The sequence below is a fragment of the Trachurus trachurus genome (genome assembly GCF_905171665.1).
Source record: "Trachurus trachurus genome assembly, chromosome: 11".
Classification (NCBI taxonomy): Eukaryota; Metazoa; Chordata; class Actinopteri; order Carangiformes; family Carangidae; genus Trachurus; species Trachurus trachurus.
Window position 1 is genome coordinate 2,006,615 of NC_139904.1, and position 19,734 is coordinate 2,026,348.

General features: G+C 41.4%; 1 protein-coding gene across 1 annotated transcript in view; it reads left to right on the forward strand.

Annotated features, from left to right (window-relative positions):
- Positions 1 to 19,734, forward strand: part of LOC310993737 (microtubule-actin cross-linking factor 1-like) — a 207,296-nt gene that overhangs the window by 98,656 nt on the left and 88,906 nt on the right. The window contains exons 59-60 of the mRNA XM_083982185.1: positions 2,322 to 2,639; positions 3,594 to 3,776. Coding sequence (XP_083838311.1) covers positions 2,322 to 2,639; positions 3,594 to 3,776 — 501 coding nt within the window. The remainder of the gene's footprint in view (positions 1 to 2,321; positions 2,640 to 3,593; positions 3,777 to 19,734) is intronic.

Here is a 19,734-nt window from a genome sequence, read left to right on the forward strand (position 1 = left end):
CTTCATATATGGTCACTGTGGACATCGGACACTTCATCACAGTTTGAAATGTAAACTTTGAGGCTTTGTGTCTATATTTTCCAACAGTTCAGCCTCTGAATAGTCCATGTAAGGTTCTCTGTCTCTCTGAGCTGAGCTTTTATTTTGAAATATTGATCTGACAGAGCTGCAGCGGACGATGCAGATCTCTCTCTGCTCTTAGATAACTCTCTGTGCTGCACCGACACTAAGTTAGTTTATTTTTACAGGCTGTTGTGTTGCATCACTTCCTGCTCTGGTTTCACATTGTTCTGTTTCCACTCGTCCGGCGTCTGTTTGTCTGATTCATGTGTTTGAAGGAACTCCACAAATATCATCACGGATGAAATGATGCGCGTGTTGAACCGATCAGAGCCAAATGAAACCCTTCTTCTTCCACCTGAATAAAAAGTGTTTCCATCTGTAGCTGCAGGTTTTCGCAAAATGAAACCGATATTTCTGAAATTACGAAAAAGTATATTTGGTATTTGCAGATGTTTCCATTAAAGGGATAGTTCACCCAAAATTCAAATTTTATCTGTGGCTTCTCTGAGTTACAGCGGGGCTCCGTGCAGCACTGCATGTCCATATGACGGTTGAGAACGGAGCTCACTTTTCTTGGTCCAAAAAGACACCAAAAAACATCCAAACACCTCCATAGTGCTCGTCCATAATGTCCCTCTTGTATTGAAGCCCCAACATGAGAAATTGTTCAGAAAAAAATTAAATAAGTCTATGTTTTAAGCTTGTTTGTAGCAATACAAGAGGGACATTACATACGAGCACTATGGAGGTATTTGGATGTTTTTTGGTGTGTCTTTTTGGAAACTTCTCGCAGCCCTTAGTTGACATGAGGGTGAATAGATAGATAGATAGATAGATAGATAGATAGATAGATAGATAGATAGATAGATAGACAGATAGATAGATAGATAGATAGATAGATAGATAGATAGATAGATAGATAGATAGATAGATAGATAGATAGATAGATAGATAGATAGATAGATAGATAGACATACTTTATTGATCCCAAGCTGGGAAATTGCAGTGCAGTAGCAGCATTACACAGACACACAGTGACGATAACAACATATAGTATAAGAATATAAAGAACTAGAAAAAGCATTTCCAAGAATGGAAATGGTGTGAATGCTGAAAGCAGCTGAACACTGTTGCAGAATTAGCAAATAGTGCAAGCAGTGATCACCATACAAATGTTTGACCGAGGTAGGAATCGAACCCACAACCTCATGGTCAGTAGACTTTCACTCTGCCTCTAGGCCACAGTGTACACACAGTTACAGAGACTGTTGTCTGTTGATGAGCTGCACTCTGTCTCACTCTGAAGTTAACGAGCCCAAAGCTGCACCTGTTGGAAACACACTGTGTCAACACCAAGAAAGCTTGAGAGTCAAGCTTGAATGACTTACAATGAAAATTTCTGTGAATTTCAGGCTGAGAGCAGCAGTTTCAACATGAAGCAAGTTATCAGAAGTCAACAGAGGACGACTGGGAAAATAATTCACTATAATTGTTGTTGAGGCAAGATTTGAACCAGGAATCGAACCCACCTCATGATCACTAAACCTTTACTCTGCCGCTTCGCCACAGAGAGCACAGACATAAACATGTTGCCATTGTAATGTGATGATGTGCTGCAAACGGTGGCAGTAGCAATTAATGCCTCTCTTAACGAACACCTGTAACCAATTGAGGGTGGGGGAGGGGAGCAGAATTCAACATCACATAACAAGATTGCTCAGCCTGGATTCGAACTAGTGACCTTGGGGTTGGCAAGCGGCCACCTTACCAACTGGACTACAGACAGAGTTGTGGAGAAGAGAGGTTGAAGAAGATTTGAAGAGTTTCAAGACTGTTCCAATGCATTCTCTATGGGGAAAGAGAAATAGTTGAATATTGCAAAAAGTATGAATAGTTGAAAAGAGAAAAGTAATAGCACACCTGTCCCGAAAAGGCTGAACATTTTGATGTGAGAATTGTTGAAATAGCACAAAGTATGAAGGACTAGTTAAGTGCCAAAAGTATAAAGAAAATGCTTTCAGCATTCACACTAATAAAATGTGATGTACAAAAGTATATACAATAACAAATTGGCAGCGTTGATTTTAGTGCAAAGTAGAAAATGTGCGATGTGTGTAACTGTGTGTAGAAAAGAGAGATGTAGAGTAGATAATGAGTGAAATTTGAATTTTGGGTGAACTATCCTTTTAAAAGGTGTTTTTGCGAATGAGCTGTAACTCTCAAAGTCTCACAACATCTTCATCTTCCTCCTCCATCAGATCGAACACTGCTGCTCGTCCCTGGAGTCGCGGCTGCAGGGCGTGGGCGAGGTCCAGTCGCACGTGCGCGACGTCTTCTCGCGCCTCGCCGACCTGGACGACGAGCTGGACTCGCTCAGCCCCGTGGGGCGCGACGCCGACTCGCTGGCGTCTCAGGCGGACGCCCTGCGCGGCTTCCTGTCCCGTCTGTCCAGCCTGAGGACGGAGCTGGAGGGACACGCCGCCGACTGCACCAACATGCTGCGGAGAGAAGGCTCCTCGCCCGACCTGCTGGCGCTGCGCAGGGAAACCGAAGCTCTGAGCCGCCAGGCCGGAAAGGTGAGGAGGAGGAGGATGATGATGCATTAACGTAGTGGTTCTGAAACGTTTTTACATCAAGGACCCCTGAAATGACACAAATTACACCACAGACCCCAATGGGCTCTTTGCACAGCTCCACTACTTCCAGAACTTAATGCTGCTCCTTTGTTTCCTGTCTTACATTATTGGACAAACTGATTAATCCAGGTGTGTCTGACCATTGTGACTACTCGGACACACCTGGATCAATCAGTGTAAAATTTGTCCAAAACAAGTAAAGAAAAATCTTTTTAAAAAAAAAGGATCAAACTTTCCAGAAAGAAAGTTTTTAAAGAAAAAAAAAAGTTTTTAAAAATTCTAGAAAAAAAAATTAAATTCTTAAAAAAAAAAAATGTAATTCTAGAAAAAAGAAAAAAAAAGTTTTTAAAAGTTCTAAAAAAAAAGCTTTTAAAAAGAAAAAAAAAGTGTTTTAAAATTCTAGAAAAAACTGGTACATTTTATTTTAAAGTTAAAAAAAAATTATTTAAAATTTTTTTTTTAAATTTCTCCAAAACAAGTAAAAAAAATCTTTAAAAAAAAAAGTATCAAACTTTCCAGAAAGAAAGTTTTTAAAGAAAAAAAAAAGTTTTTAAAAATTCTAGAAAAAAAAAAAAAAAATTTAATTCTAGAAAAAAGGAAAAAAAAGTTTTTAAAAGTTCTAAAAAATAGTTTTTTTTTTAATTCTAAAAAAGAAAAAAAAGCTAAAAAAAATTCTAGGAAAAAACTGGTACATTTTATTTTAAAGTTAAAAAAAAATCTAAAAAAAAAAAAAGTAAAATTTCTCCAAAAAAAAATTGTATAGGAAATCTTTTTTACATTTCTTTTAAAAAATTCTAGAAAAAGTGGTAAAATTGAAGAAAAAAAAAGTTGCGGACCCCCTTGAACCCTCTCTAGAGAACCAGTGCATTAACGGACTCGTTGTTTCCTCTCCAGCTGAGCGAGCGCGGTCAGGCCCGGTTGGACCAGATCGAGGACGCGGCCGGGCGGGTCGGGGAGTTCTACCGGCTGGTGGCGGAGCTGCAATGCATGCTGGGACGGGCCGAGGAGGGGCTGAACGCTCAGGGCGTCGTGGGCTCAGAGGTCGAGATGATCAAACAGCAGCTGCACGAGTTCAAGGTAGGAACGCTGCTTTATCTGTCTGTGTGTGCACATCGCCGCATGTGCTGTGTGATTTCTTTATCTTCTACTGTCATTCATACCTGAGCTGTGTGTGTGTGTGTGTGTGTGTGTGTGTGTGTGTGTGTGTGTGTCTGTGTGTGTTTGTGTGTGTGTGTGTGTGTGTGTGTGACTGAAAGCTGCAGAGGTTCTGACAGTTCAGGGTGAAAATGTTTTTCAGTTTGTTCAGACTCGTCCTTTTCACATCCTCCAAACTAATTCACACTGAAAATCTTCATCATAGAGCTGCGTGTGCGTGTGCAGGGTTGCATGTGTGTGTGTGCGGGGTTGTGTGTGTGTGTGCGTATGAGTGTGTGTGTGTGTGTGTGTGTGTGTGTGTGTGTGTGAGTGTGAGAGATGAATAGTGACATCCACTACTTGCAGAGCCTCGGTGGAGGTCTGAATCCATCATTTCCTCTCACTCATACCTCCAGAGACCATGAGGTAAGGGTGCGTGAGTGTGTGTGTGTGTGTGTGTGTGTCGGTGTGTGTGTCGGTGTGTGTGTGTGTGTAAGGAGCTCCTGTTGTGTGTCAGGAGTCGGAGACTGTGATTAGTTGAGTCACGAATCTCTTTGAAATCCTCTGACACGCTGCTGAATCATGCAGCTCTTTCCCCTCTAAAGGACACTGATGATGATGATGATGATGATGCTGCTCTGCCTTTTCCTCAACATTTCCCATCAACACACACACACATATACACACACACACACACACACACGTGGCCGCGCCCGTCCAGCTTCAGGCTCCTTGTTGTGGTGATGGACGATGGTTTAAATTTGATTCTGGAGCGAATCACATTTCTCTGTTTCCTCTCTCTGTTTATTTACCTCAGTTGGGCGTCTGTGAGGCGTTTGAGGACACTGCGGTCATCTGGCTTTTGCACCGTGTATTTATACTAAGTCAATTGTCTGAGGTGCAGTTACTGTAGTTAGTTGGCGGCACAGAAACTATTTTGTATTTCGTTGTATGAGAAGTTACATTACATTTTTAGAACGGCGGAGCAGAGCCATGAGCTGCTTTCTTGGTTTCCCTCATCAAACTCATCAAATACACAATCCAACAACTCCACAACGCTCTGGTGGACAAGTTGTGACCTGCACATTCACCACGCTATGAGATAATAACACAACGTTACCACACAGAGTTGTTTTAGAGGGAAATTCATGCAAAACCGCTGATGCACGTTGCCTTCAGGGACAGTTTTTCATCAACAGTCTCTGTATTTCCCTCTAAAACAACTCTGTCTGGTAACGTTGTGTTATTATCTCATAGCGTGGTGAATGTGCAGCTCACAACTTGTCCACCAGAGCGTTGTGGAGTTGTTGGATTTTGATGAGTTTGATGAGGGAAACCAAGAAATCCCATAATGAGCCTCCGTTGCGTAGCTCTGAGCAGCTCACGGCTCTGCTCCGCCGTTCTAAAAACAGCTTGCACCGACAATTAAAGGAAATGAACGTACTGCTATGACTATAGAGATTATGGCAATGGGCCAATTTGCCAAAATGTTGAACTATCCCTTTAACTACATGTTGAACAGCTGATTAATAAAAAAAAAAAAAAGAAATCCAGTCAAACCTTCTCCTCAGTGTTTCTACACCAATGTAAAACAGAAAAGCAGCGAATCCCCACGTCACAGTGAGTCAGTGAACGCATCGCACCGTAAACTACTTAAACTCTGTGTGAACTTGAACTGGTGGTAAATAAACAGCAGACAGAGAAAAAGCTGCTGCTGTTTATTCAGACTCTGTCTTTGTGTCTCGTATGTTTACAGTCGGATTTATTTTTTTCTGAGCCGACACTGAACGCCTCGTTACATAAATAAAGAATAAAACAACTCGTTGTGCTCGTTAGTTAGTGTTCGTCCTTTAACTCACCTGTGGAATCACACAGTGAACTCTTTTAAAAATAGACTCGATCAATGTTGGTCAAACAAGGACTTTTTATAGAATTACAGGGCAAAGGTATGAATTATTTTTGGGGATTATTCTGTCATATGTATTTTAGTGATTATGTAGCCTATGGGTTGGTATATTTGTGTTTAATTTTTGTATGTTTTTATTATTTATTTGAGTCTGATGTAAAGGATTTATATCCTGTATCAGATATTTTTCATTAAATTTAATTAAATGTCATTAAATCAGCTCCGCCTCAGCACCAACACCAACACCACCGCCACCGCCGTCCTTAAAGAGCGCATTGTCTCGCCATGATGTCACTTCCTGTCCACTTTGGAAAACTAAACTATGCATGAGGACGAATCCCACGCTCCCTCTCTCTCTCTCTTTCTCCTTTTTCTCTCTTCTTTTTTCTTTTTTTTTGGATGGAGTGATTGGTGACTCATGAGATTTGAGCTCTGATCATTTTCATGCACTTGTAGGAGTTCTGCCCGTTTCCCTGGAGAGCGCTCGCTCGCTCAGCTCCGAGTGGGCGGATCAAAGCTCCTTTTTTTATTTTATCTTTTTTTTTTTCTTCCGTTTAATGAGACACCTTTTTACTTCTGTTTCTCTTCATCCGTGCTCCTGCTCTTTTATTCCTCCTCCTCCTCCTCCTTCTTATTTTTCTTCTTTTTAATCTCTCTCCGTTTTGATTATTATTTAGATGTTTAGTGAAACATCTTCACTCACCCTCTTGTCCCACTAACCTCTCTCTCTCTGTTTCTCTCTCTTGTTATAATGAGAGCAAGTGGAGTGCATGTGTGGCAGAGAACAGACAGAGGAGAGAGGGAGGGAGGGATGAGAGGGAGAGGGAGAGAGAGAAGCGGTGAGAAGATAAATAGGCTGCAGCACTTGAAACAGTCCTGTGAAGCTGTAACATGTGATGTGTCTGGTTCTGCAGCAGCGACATCATCGTCACATTTTCAGGTGTCACACGATCAACAGACTTTCACCTGATTCAAAGAGAAGCAGCAGGTTTCTGTGTTTCTTAAAAAAGAAAGAAAAAAAAGGGCGTTTAAGATAAAAAAAAAAATCCTTCAAATCTCTTCACTTCCTGTTTGAACAATATTTTCAAGTTGTAAATGAAAACGGGCTGCAGGGAGGTGAGTCAGCAGAAAGAGACTAAACATCTGGATGAACAAGTTAATAAACATGACATCACAATATTCTATCAATACACAGACGTGCAGGTTTGGATCTTTTATTATTATATAAACTGCAGATTTAAGGAATTAAAGATTTTATTGCAATAATAATAATAAGAGTAGATTTTAAAGCACACTGTTTCACAATATCTTTAAAACCATAATTATCTCATACTGTGAGTTTAGATTGCCAAAAGCCAAATCAAATAGACTGAAAAACTCATTCATAACACAAGCCATTACCCAACTTAATTCAAATTCTAAACAGTCATGATACACTTACTTATCTATTTATTTATTTACTTACTTATTTATTTTCGATTGTATGGAACAGCTCCCAGTTTGCCCTCTGGGATACTTGTCATTTAAATGTTGTGTGGATGTGCTCTATATGTTCTGAGGGTTTTTTTTTTTTTTACCTTTCTGCAACATGAATTTCCCCTAGGGGACAATAAAGCTGAAGTTGAAGTAATGCTGCGTTCAAGGCGACTTGGAAGTCGTAACTCCAACTCTGCAATTTACAACTTCTAACATCACAGTGTTCACACCACAGGTTAACGCCCGAAAGAAGTTGCTGAACACGAAAAATATATGCAGCAGCCCTTTTTTATGTTTATTTTGGAAGCAGATGAAGATGTGTGAAAACATCGACAAATAATTGTTACAACTTCAGTTTTACCGTTAACCGTGATGATTCATCCATCATTTTTCATAAACTCTGAGCTTGTTTTTACCAAAATGTGATTGTCTTGAACGCAGCCTGAGTCATTGTGATAAAACCTGCAATATAATAACTATTTAAATGTAATACAAAGGATAATTATAAACCACGTTATAACCTTATTTTGGTTTTGGATTTAAAAACATTTGAATCTGTCGCTGTGATTTAAACAAAACAGCTCAGATGTTTTTTATTAGATTTAGATGAAAAAGAAGCAGAAAATAAGTTTCATTACGTTTTCGAAGACGTTTTCTTCTTTTCTTTTAGTTATTTCACCAGAATATCGACATTGACACGTTATTTTACAGTGTAATTTACCATTTTGTGTCTATTTTTGCTGATTTTTTTGAAACCAGAGGGAGAATCGTGAGCCAAAATAAAACGTATGATTTCCTCCAGTCGTTGTGTAGAATAAAGAATAAAGAAGAAGGAGAATAAAGACGAAGGATCAATGAGAAGGAGCTGGCGAGGGGCAGACAGACGGGCTGCAGGGGTAATAGCAGGGGCAGGATGGATAATAGCTACTGTCTGCGGGGTATGTGGAGCTCTGCCGCTCTATTTGGGGGCAGAGGGGGGTATTTATAGTGGAGGGGAGGTGGGAGGGGGTATTGTGGAGTTAGAAGGGCAGAAGATAGATAGAATAAAATAGATAAAGAAATAACACGTTTCTCCTCTCGTCCTCCATCTTTACCCCCCCCTTCCTCTTCTTCCTCCTCCTCCTCCTCCTCCTCCAACTGTCTGAGGAGCGACAGAGCAAAGAAAAGACGTCAAAACCTTCCACCTCTCCCTCCCTCCCTCCCTCCCTCCCTCCCTCCCTCCCTCCCCCTCTCCTCCTCTGTAACTGATCCAGCTCGGCTCATTTCAAACCTAAACATGTCGTCTGGCTTTTTGTTACATTTTATTGTTGCTGTCTTTAACTTTTATCTTTTTAAGATGAGATTAGATATGATTTTCCTTTATTCATTCCATGATGGAAGAAATTTACAATATTTCAGTAACATACAGTAAGTGGAGGAAAAAAGAGCACAAATAATAAATACAAAGTTATAAAAAGCAATATATACTGTACATATATCTGCAGTCCAGCAGTATGTACAGTACAAGAAGTGATTGATTTCAATGAAATGATTATTAGGGCTTAGGACGATATGCTTTTCTCCCGATTCGATTCTTCTAAGATTTTTTTGGATGGCGATTCGATTTAAATTGCGATTCTACAATATTGCCGATTCTCTCGATTTTTAGTTTTAGCATTTTTAACATTTATCTGCACACAAATACTGTAGGAGCCTATAAATTAACATAGCCTACTCCATTATAAAGTGAACTTAAACCCTTTTCAAAACCTGGACTCTCTGTATGTAAAAAAGGCGAACAAATTCACATTGCACAATATTTTAAAAAATCCACCCCCAAAAAAAAAATTTCAAAAAAAAATGTTTTTTTTTTCTAAAAAAGAAATCGATTTTTGAAAAAAAAAAAATCGATTTAAAAATCGTCAAAAAAGATATTGCAATATTTATGTGAATCGATTTTTTCTCCCACCCCTAATGATTATAGTGCACTGCATTATCCCTTTATTTATTCACTTATAACTCGTATTATTTCAACTATTCACTTGTATGACCACATAGACCACTCCTCCTCTGTAACTGATCCATCTCGGCTCATTTCAAACCTAAACATGTCGTCTGGCTCCAAAACAGATCAGACCCCCCCTCCCCTCCTCCTCCCCACCCTCCCTCCTCTTCCTCCTCCTCCCCTCCCCCATCAGACCCCATTTCCCAATCCACAGGGATGATGTCATACCGATGCTTAGAAAGACGAGGGGTGTGTGTGTCTGTGCGTGTGAGAGTGTGTGAGAGAGTGTGTGTGTGTGTGTCTTTGTGGGTTTGGGTGGTGGAAGTGGACCAGAGGGGGGAGAAGGGGGGAGGAGGAGGAGGAGGAGGGGGGGTGAGGGGTCATGGGAGAGGGAGGTGACGTTGTCAGATTATTGTTTAAAGTTTCCAACAGTGATCTCACAGAGAAAACACTGTCTCACACACACACACACACACACACACACACACACACACACACACACACACACACACACACTCTGTTCCCACTCTCCCATTGTAGTAAATATGTTAATTCATTAATCTGATGTTTCCTGAGGTCAGAGCTCAACTCTGACGACCTGTCACATCCTATAATGTGATTTATACTATAATTAAATATCACACGTGGAAGGTTTTTAACTTTTTATAGAGTTTCTCTTTCACACTCACTCTGCTTTTATTTCATTTTACAAGCAGGAGGTTTGTTATTATACGATCAATAACAACTACACTTCTTTTTTCTTTTCATTTATTTTCCATTTCACTTTATTAACTAGATTTTTCTCGGGAGGATTATGAGTTATTCTCTGTCCGTCTTGTTTGGTGCAATAATCTGTTTTGTAGCAAACATACATAAAAAACAAAAACAAAGACAATGTGTTAATGTGTCAGTAAGGAGAGGAATCATAAATCCTTGTTGTAACAGTTTAACAAAGGAAACTTTAAAAGTGTTTCTTTTCCTTTTAGTTTATTGAACCGTTGTGAACTTTAATAAAACAGCAACTGAGATCATTACGACAGAGTATTAGGGCCACATTGAGAAAAAAAACCCACAGACTTCGAGAATAAAGTTGTAAATTTACGACTTTATTCTCAAAGTTTGCGATTTTTTTATTTGTCAATGTGACCCTAATACTCCGTTGTAGATCATAAACCTTATGAAACAAAAGAAAACTCAAACTGAGACTAGTTTTATTGTCATTCGTAACACTTTGCATGATAGGAACAAAACACAGTTTCCCCGCCCGGTCTCGGTGTGTTCCTGCTAAAAAAAAAGACAAAATAGATAGTGAATATACTAATAAATAAATACTAAGATAAAAACACATTTTATTTTAGATTTTATTTATTTGCACAGTTAAAAATCACACAAGTAAAAGTAACAATTTAACTATTTAAAGTGCAGGAAGAGGCGAAAACTCACGGAGCTTATCAGGTTCCTCCACCTATAGCTAACAATAAAATATAATATCACACTAAAGAAAACAAAATATACAAATGAGCAATCAGAAATATACTATAGATGATCTGAAATAAATGAAAATTTACAAGGAAATGACACAAAAAGAATAATGATCGAAATATATGAATAACAGTTAAGAACCAAATAAACCAAAAAACAAGAAATAAATTCAAGGAGATTATTACACAAGAAGATAAAATATGTGTCATGTCAGTCCTAGTCCACAGTGTAATAGCCCAAAACTCAAGATGAGCAACACAGACGTTTACAAATCAAGTTTTAAATAAAGTTTAGTTCAAATCAAAGTTGATGTTATATAAATAAGAACAACAGCCCCTCCCTCTGGTGTTCATCATGTCTGTATGTTTCTATGTGGGCGTCCTGTCTGCACATATGTGCTACTGTGGAATCTGTGTTTGTATTTAGAGGTCGCTACGTGGGCTGATGAGAGGTGTGTGTGTGTGTCTGTGTGTGTGTGTGTGTGTGAACCGTGCATCACAGGATGCTTCTAATTCCTGTCTTTTTCGGGGTGCAACCGGAATCTCAGCTGTCTCTTCACTCGCCCCACCCTCACACACACACACACACACACACACACACACACTGTAACACACCGACACACACAGATATATATATGAGGGTGGGGCATCAACATCTCTCTACATGCCCCTGACTCCCTCTGTCCCTAAGCAGCTGACACAATCTCTGGGTGGGATGTGAAAACACACACACACACAGACACACACTAACACTAACACACACACTAACACACACACACACACACACACACACAGACACACACACTCTTGCTGGTGTTGTGGTGCAGCAGTGTTACGAGGCTTTAAAGCTGCAGATGGACATTCCTGTGAAGGGCTGGTTAGTCTGTGTGACAGCAGAACCAGGAATGTGTGTGTGTGTGTGTGTGTGTTCTTTTGTGTGTGTGTGTGTGTGTGTGTCTTTGCGTACGCGTGTTTGTCCTAAATCATGACAGCGCCCCCCCCGGTCCCCCCCCCCCCCCCCTCCCCCCTCGTCCTCCTGAGTGTTTCTAACTCTCCGTCCTTCCTGTGTCAGCGACTCTTTAACGATGTTGGTGAACTGGAGTCAAACTGGGCCGAGCCGGACCCAACTGGGCCACACCGGGTGTCCTGTCCTCCTCTGTCTCACCTGAGAAGCTGCTCCTGCTGCATTTAAAGGGATAGTTCAACATTTTGGCAAATTGGCCCATTCCCTATAGTCGTAGCAGTAGGTTTGTTACCTTCAATTGACGGTGCAAGCTATTTTTTAGAACGGCGGAGCAGAGACGCGAGCTGCACAGTATTTCCACGTTTCCCTCATCAAACTCATCAAATACACAATCCAACAACTCCACAACGCTCTGGTGGACAAGTTGTGAGCTGCACATTCACCACGCTATGAGATAATAACACAACGTTACCACACAGAGTTGTTTTAGAGGGAAATGCAGAGACTGCTTGATGAAAAACTGTCCCTGAAGGCAACGTGCATCAGCTGGTTTTGCATGAATTTCCCTCGAAAACAACTCTGTGTGGTAACGTTGTGTTATTATCTCATAGCGTGGTGAATGTGCAGGTCACAACTTGTCCACCAGAGCGTTGTGGAGTTGTTGGATTGTGTATTTGTATTTGATGAGTTTGATGATGAGGGAAACCAAGAAATCCCATAATGAGCCTCCGTAGCGTAGCTCTGAGCAGCTCACGGCTCTGCTCCGCCGTTCTAAAAACAGCTTGCACCGACAATTAAAGGTAACGAACCTACTGCTATGACTATAGGGATTATGGCAATGGGCCAATTGCCAAAATGTTGAACTATCCCTTTAAACTGTGCATTTTAGGTCATTAAACGTAGCGACTCACACACACACATGTTTGAACATCTGTCGCTCGTAAAGTTGCGGCTTTTTCCTCCAAGACCTGTGTGTGTGTGTGTGTGTGTGTGTGTGTGTGTGTGTGTGTGTGTGTGTGTGTGTGTGTGTGTGTGTGTGTGTGTGTGTGTGTGTGTGTGTGTGTGTGTGTGTGTGTGTGTGTGTGTGTGTGAGTCACAGAGGTTCAGGTCTGGGAACAATAAATCAGTAGCGTCCAGATTTTTTTAATGTTTCTCAGGACGACGTTCGAATGAAAAACGTGTTTTAGAGCTGAGACTCGTTTCCTGTCGCTGATAAAAAATCACATCAGTCTCCTGTAATTTCACAATTTTTTTAGTGTGAACACTTATTTTTGTTACATTTTATTGTTGCTATCTTTAATTTTTTATCTTTTTAAGATGAGATTAGATGTGATTTTCCTTTATTCATTCCATGATGGAAGAAATTTACAATATTTCCGCAACATAAGTGGAGGAAAAAAGAGCACAAATGATAAATACAAAGTTATAAAAAGCAATATATATATCTGCAGTCCAGCAGTGAGTTAAATGTACACAAGAAGCAGGGCCGTTGTATAGGGGAGAAAGGTGATGATAACTCTAGGGGCCCAGCGCCCAGTGGGGCCCATAAAAAACCCCAGTAGTCTAATCTTTGTATGACTGATTTATTCTGCATAAGATCCTGACTAATACTCATAGTACACTGTAAAAACTCAACATCTTTCCAAGAATATTTGTCTTATTTCTTGTCCAAATGTCTCATTTCTAGTCAAAACTAATCTCTTTCCACTTAAAATAAGACTCATCACCTAAAAATTAACTTGTTTTTAGATCATTTTCACTTAAATTCACAATAAATAGAAAAATCTGCCAGTGAAAGTAAGATTTTTGTGCTTGTAATAAGGAAGAAAAACGTGCTCCACTATCAGATTTTTTCACTTCCAAGTGAAAATATGCTTGAAAGAAGTAAAAAGTGTCTAAAAACAAGCTGCTTTTCATATGATATGTCTTATTTTAAGTATGATGAGATTTGTTTTGACTAGAAATGACATTTTGACTAGAAATAAGACAAATATTCTTGCTAAGATACTTGAGTTTTTGCAGTGTAATGCTGCATTAGCATCAAAACAAAGAAGGCTAGATAAAAAACGATAATACATACGTAGTCTAAGAAAAAAAAAAGGAAAAGTTAGGGGGAGGGGCCCACTTTAGTATTCTTTAAGGGGGCCCAGAATTCCTAGCAACGGCCCTGACAAGAAGTAATTGATTTCAATGCAATGATTATAGTGCACTGCTTTTACCATTATCCCTTTATTTATTCACTTATAACTCTATTATTATATTATTTCAACTATTCACTTGTATGACCACATAGATAAAGCTTGATTGATTGATTGATTAACTGATTGAAGTCTGATGGAACAAAAAAACTAAACAGACCCAAACATCATAGACACATGAATCGGTGTCTGGGTTGAAAACCTCTCGGCTACAACTGCGAGAAAAGTTTTATTAAATGTTGAATAAATCAATAAATGTCTGGTGTTGTTGATCAGTGATGAGAGAAACTGATTGATCCTCAGTTCAAACACAAACACAAAGTAGGAAACTCGCAGTGTGAGAGCAGAACAAAACAGATCTGGAGTCAGTTTAACGTCCCGACTACAGTAGTTTCTTTCAGCAGCACCGGTTCTGGAGCTTGGTTCAGACTTAATGTGTGTGTGTGTGCGTGTGTGTGTGTGTGTGTGTGTGTGTGTGTGTGTGTGCAGTGAGAGTTCAGTGGGTCAGAACCCACTCACCCCCCCGTGACTCCACAGCTCTAATCCAAGTCGTACGTCATCTGGACGGCACCGCTGTTTACGGCCGCTCTGGATTTTCCTGGACCTCTTTGTGTCTGCATACTCATGTCCGTTAGAGTGTGTGTGTGTGTGTGTGTGTGTGTGTGTGTGTGTGTGTGTGTGTGTGTGAAAAGTTTGATTTGATTTGTGTGTGTGTGTGTGCGTGTCTCTCTGAGGGGCTGATTGGATCATCGCTAACATAATTTCTGTAATCATATAACCTGATTCATCCGGACAAATTTTCCTGTAACCTGCTGGTACACACACACACACACACACACACATTCACACAGACACACACACACTCACATATGCACACACATGCACCCTACCCAACCAACCAATGTGTGTGTACTCATGCGAACACACACATTTTTTGCATCTTTGAAATCCTTGTGTGCATCTGCAACTGATCGAGAAAGTGATTGTTACGTCTTGGGCTTTTATGATCTAAATATGTCTGGGATGGTGTGTGTGTGTGTGTGTGTGACATGGTGTGTGTGTGTGTGTGTGACATGGTGTGTGTGTGTGTGTGTCTTAGCCTCTCTTGTATTGTTTCAGCTGTTGTGAATTAGAAAGGCATGCCGTGCCTCCCCTCTCTCCCTCTCTCCCTCTCTCTCTCTTCACTCTCGTTCTCTCAGTTCAGTGGAATTCAAAACACAGATCTGACATGAATTAGCACAAATACATTAACATAAATACGTCTATTAAGACTTCATATTATTGGATTTCATACAGCAGCGTCACAACACCGAGCCAACATGCAATCATTTCATGCTTTTTCTGTATGAAAGAGTTGTTGCGGTTTTTTGTTTTGCAGCTACAAATTCTAAAAGAATATCAGGATTGTGCAACAGAAACTGAGTCAAACGTTTAGTTGAACAGTTAAAATGAACCTGTAGAGAGACTTCCCCAGTGAAAACATCTTCCCCCACAGGAAGCTGCTGCAGACTTTCAACCACAAAACCAGTTTGTAACCTGCTGAGAGAGAATGTAAAAAAAAAAGGGGGGGGGGCATCATGGCTTTATGCTGCGTTCAAAACAGCAAATTCCGACTTCCGACATCATTGCATTCACGCTGCAGGAACTCGGAAGAGAAAAACATGGATACCAATATGGAAAATAGCCTATATGCAGCAGCAAATTATGTTTATTTTGGAGGCAAATGAAGAGGAGAGGAGATGCCGCACGAGTGCACCTATAACGTTATAGCCCTAGATAACCGTTAAACGTTATTTCCGTTACATACGAGGAACACAATTTCACACAATACAACAATCACAGCTTAATATAAACGTATTTCATATAGGCTACTGCAGTAATACACAAAAAAATATGCATTAAAACCTCAACAAAAAACTTTTTTTTTTTTTAATTCTAACCGTTTAAGACGAGGGCTGCCATGTTTTGATGTTGTCGTGACGTCAAGTTTCCGAGTTTCCGACCTGTAATTTTCCAGAGTTCCACGCCGTTCAATTCATTTTTGACAACTCGGAGCTCGTTTTTTTTCCAACTTACGAGTTGTAATGAACGCACCATTAATTCTGTCAATCAAGCTGCAGTTCCACTTTCCACCACTGTATGCGTTCCTATGGGGGAGTGGCGCTGTTCCTGTTTTTACTGGTCGACTGCCAGAGCAAAAGAAGAAGCTACAGCAGAAAACTAACAAGCTAGTTAGTTTCCTGGTAAAAAATACAAAAATAGAAACGGATGAAATGTGTTATTCAGTTAGAAATAAAAGTGAGATGTGTTGTGAAGTTCTTCAGTTTCTAGTTCCAGTTCTTTTCTTGGTGTCGTTGATCTGAAAGTTTGTGATTTAAATCCGGTTGGAAACTCAGTCTGGGTTTATTGTTGAACGTTCAGCTCAGTGAAGTTATAACTGTGACATCAGAGCCAGTTGTAAAAATCTGATAAAAGTCTCTTAAAGCACAAAAAAACATCAATAATTCATATGTTTAAAATCCAACAGTTGAATACAAAGTTTATAAATGTGGTTGTTTAATCACAACGTAGCTATGACATCATAAAACATGCAAAAAAAACTCCTCAAATGGTGTAAAAACCACCACAAAGAAGCTCCAACGTGTTTATAACGTGGAATCGTTAATCACACACACACACACACACACTGTTGGCTGCCAACTGAATGAAAACACACCACCCCACACACACTGACACACACACACACACACACACACACACACTGTGAGCCGGCCTGCATGGGGAGAGTGTGAAGGTTTTATTTGCTTAAAAGAATTTGTGTGTGTGTGTGTGTTCGCGAACTAATTTACCGTTAAATCGTAAAACACACACAGAAGAAGCAGCCCACCTGCACACACAGACACACACACACACACACACACACACACACACAGATCAGCCACAGAATCTGACAGGTGATTGAAGGTGTGTTTATTGAACTTATTGGTCTCGAAGAAAGAGGTGTGTATTTATTTGCACAGTCGTGTGTGTGTGTGTGTGGTTGTGACATTCAGTGTGTGTGTGTGTGTGTGTGTGTGTCTTTGTGTCTGAGGAAGGTTGAGAACAATAAAAGCTTTCACACACAAAAACACACACACACACACACACAGTCAGGCAGGTGAAATGCTCTGCTGGTTAATATAAAACTACCCCTGAGAGTTAGAGGGGGAGGAGGGGGGAGGAGAGGGAGGGAGGGGGGGAGGGATACTTCCTGTTAGGGGGGGGTGAAGGAGAGAGAGTGAAAAACAACCTTAAAGGGATAGTTCAACATTTTGTCAAACTGGCCCATTGCCATAATCCCTATAGTCATAGCAGTAGGTTCGTTACCTTTAATTATCGGTGCAAGCTGTTTTTAGAACGGTGGAGCAGAGCCGTGAGCTGCTCAGAGCTACGCTACGGAGGCTCATTATGGGATTTCTTGGTTTCTCTCATTAAAACTCATCAAATACACAATCCAACAACTCCACAACGCTCTGGTGGACAAGTTGTGAGCTGCACATTCACCACGCTATGAGATAATAACACAACGTTACCACACAGAGTTGTTTTAGAGGGAAATTCATGTAAAACCAGCTGATGCAGGCAGAGGAAAGTATATTTTCTTGGCCCGACAGGTGTGTTGTCACTTGTCACCCCCCCAACACACACACACACACACACACACACACACACACACACACACACACACACACACACACACCTCCCCCCCTCCCACTAGTAAATAAATGACCCAGAAAAGTCAATAACTCGTCCTCTGCTCCACTGGAGTTTGTGTTTATGTGAAGATGACGACGAGTCTCAGGTGAAACAGTGGTGGTGGTGTTGGGAGGGGGGAGGGGGGTGTCGTCAGTAAAGTTTTACCCCCCCCACCCCACCCCTCCTAATCCTCTCTGCTCTCTTTTTCTCACCCCACCTCCCCCCTCCCTCCTCCCATACGTCCTGTGGCTCTGCAGAGGAGTCGACTAATCAATTTAATTTTAAATAGATCACAGAGTGGAGGAGCAAAGTCTGGTCCTGACTGCATGAAGGAGGTAGAGAGGAGGGTGTGTGTGTGTGTGTGTGTGTGTGTGGGGGGGGGGGGGGGGGGGGGGGGTGATTTGATTGAACAAATTAACGAAGATTAATGTGTTTATCAGTCCCTCGTCTCTTCACCTCCGTCTCTTTTAATGTGTTTTTGTGTTGCTGCTCCTCTCTCCTGGTGGCTGCTCCACATCTGTGAACACTCCCTTTTAAATCTTGTCGTGGTGTGTGTGTGGGTGTGTGTGTGTGGGGAGGGAGAAGAGGGGGGGGTTTGGGGGGGGTCGTCAGTTAGCCGAGGGGGTCACGCGAGAGTTTGTGAGCTCTCTGTCTCTCTCTGTGTGTGTGTGTCGGTGTGTGTGTGTGTGTGCAGCAAAACCAGTGACAAACCCCTTTTGTTTCTATAAAGACGTTTGCCTTGGACGCGGCAATGACAGCTGCAGTGCAACTGACACAGAGAGGGAGGGAGGGGGGTGAGTTAGAGGTGGGAGGAGGGAAAGGAGAGAGAGAGAGGAAGGGGGGAGGGGGGGAGGGAGGTGGTGAAAAAGAAAGAGTGGAGTATTTAGCATATTTGACATGCAGGCCACGGGGCGGCTCGGTGCAACAGTTGAGAGACAGAGAGAGAGAGAAGCTCCTGTTGTCAGGTCGCGTTGTGGTTCAGATCAGACTGAAAACAAACAGAGGAGGAGGAAGAGGAGGAGGAAAGAGGAGGGAGGAAGGGCTGTGCAACTCTGGATAACAAGAGGAAAAACAAAGTGGCTTAAAGTTGCCTGTTCTGCTGCTGCAGGGCTGCTGGGCTGCAGGTTGCCATGTCTGCTGCTGCTATCCCCCCTTCTCCTTTCTCTCTCTGCAGCTCGGAGGATTTGTGTGGCATCTTGTAGAAACACCCCCACCACCTCCCTCTCCTCTCCTCTGTTTTTTTTTTTTTTTTGTGCACGGCCCCTTTTCCTCTTGGCCCCTCTGACACACATTCACACACACTCACACACACACACACACACACACACTCCCCGGGTGGATTGGGTTTCAGTGAAGGCGCAGACGGGAATGCACAAGTGGAGTCTGTGAATATCACAGACTTTAGTGTGTGTCTACATCTTTTCCATATTTATTCTTCACACCGGCGGCTCCTCTGTCTTCTCTCTCTCTCTCTCTCTCTGTGCTCCTCTGGAATTCTGGGAAAACTCTCGACAAAGGAGGAAATAATGGAGTGAATAAATAATAATAAAAGACGACTGGACTCACTTCCTCGTCCGCCTCGTGTGTGTGTGTGGACTATTGTTTTGGTGGAGAGAGAGAGGCAGCTCATTACTGATAAGCCTCTTTCTAACAGTCCCGCCCCCTCTCTTTTCTGCTTCTCTTTCTTTCTTTCTTTCTCCTTGTTTCTCTTTTCTTTTTTCCCTCTGACTCTGTATCGTTTCCCCTCTGGGAGGACTGTAGGGGTGGAGGGGGTGTGGGTCAGATTTTCGCCTCTGGAGAGTTAGAGAGTGGATTACAAAGCGGTGTTGAATGCTGTGTCCATCCCACAGACACTGAGTGATACTGTACAATAACATGCTGCCTACTCCTCCTCTTCCTCCTCCTCCTCTTCTCATTAAAGCTTTTTATTTAATTCGTAGTTTTCTTTGTCAGTTTCTGCAACAGAGAGAAAACAAAAAATCGTCGGGTGTCGGGTGATATTTGAGTTTTTATGTTCATGAAAAACAAAAAGCAAAAAAACAAAATCCTCCTCTGCACAACTCCTCTGTTCGTCTGTGGCTCCACGCCCCCTCTTCACACCCTGCCTCCTCTCTCTCTCGCTCTCTATCTACTGCTACTTAACTCCCCCACACCTCT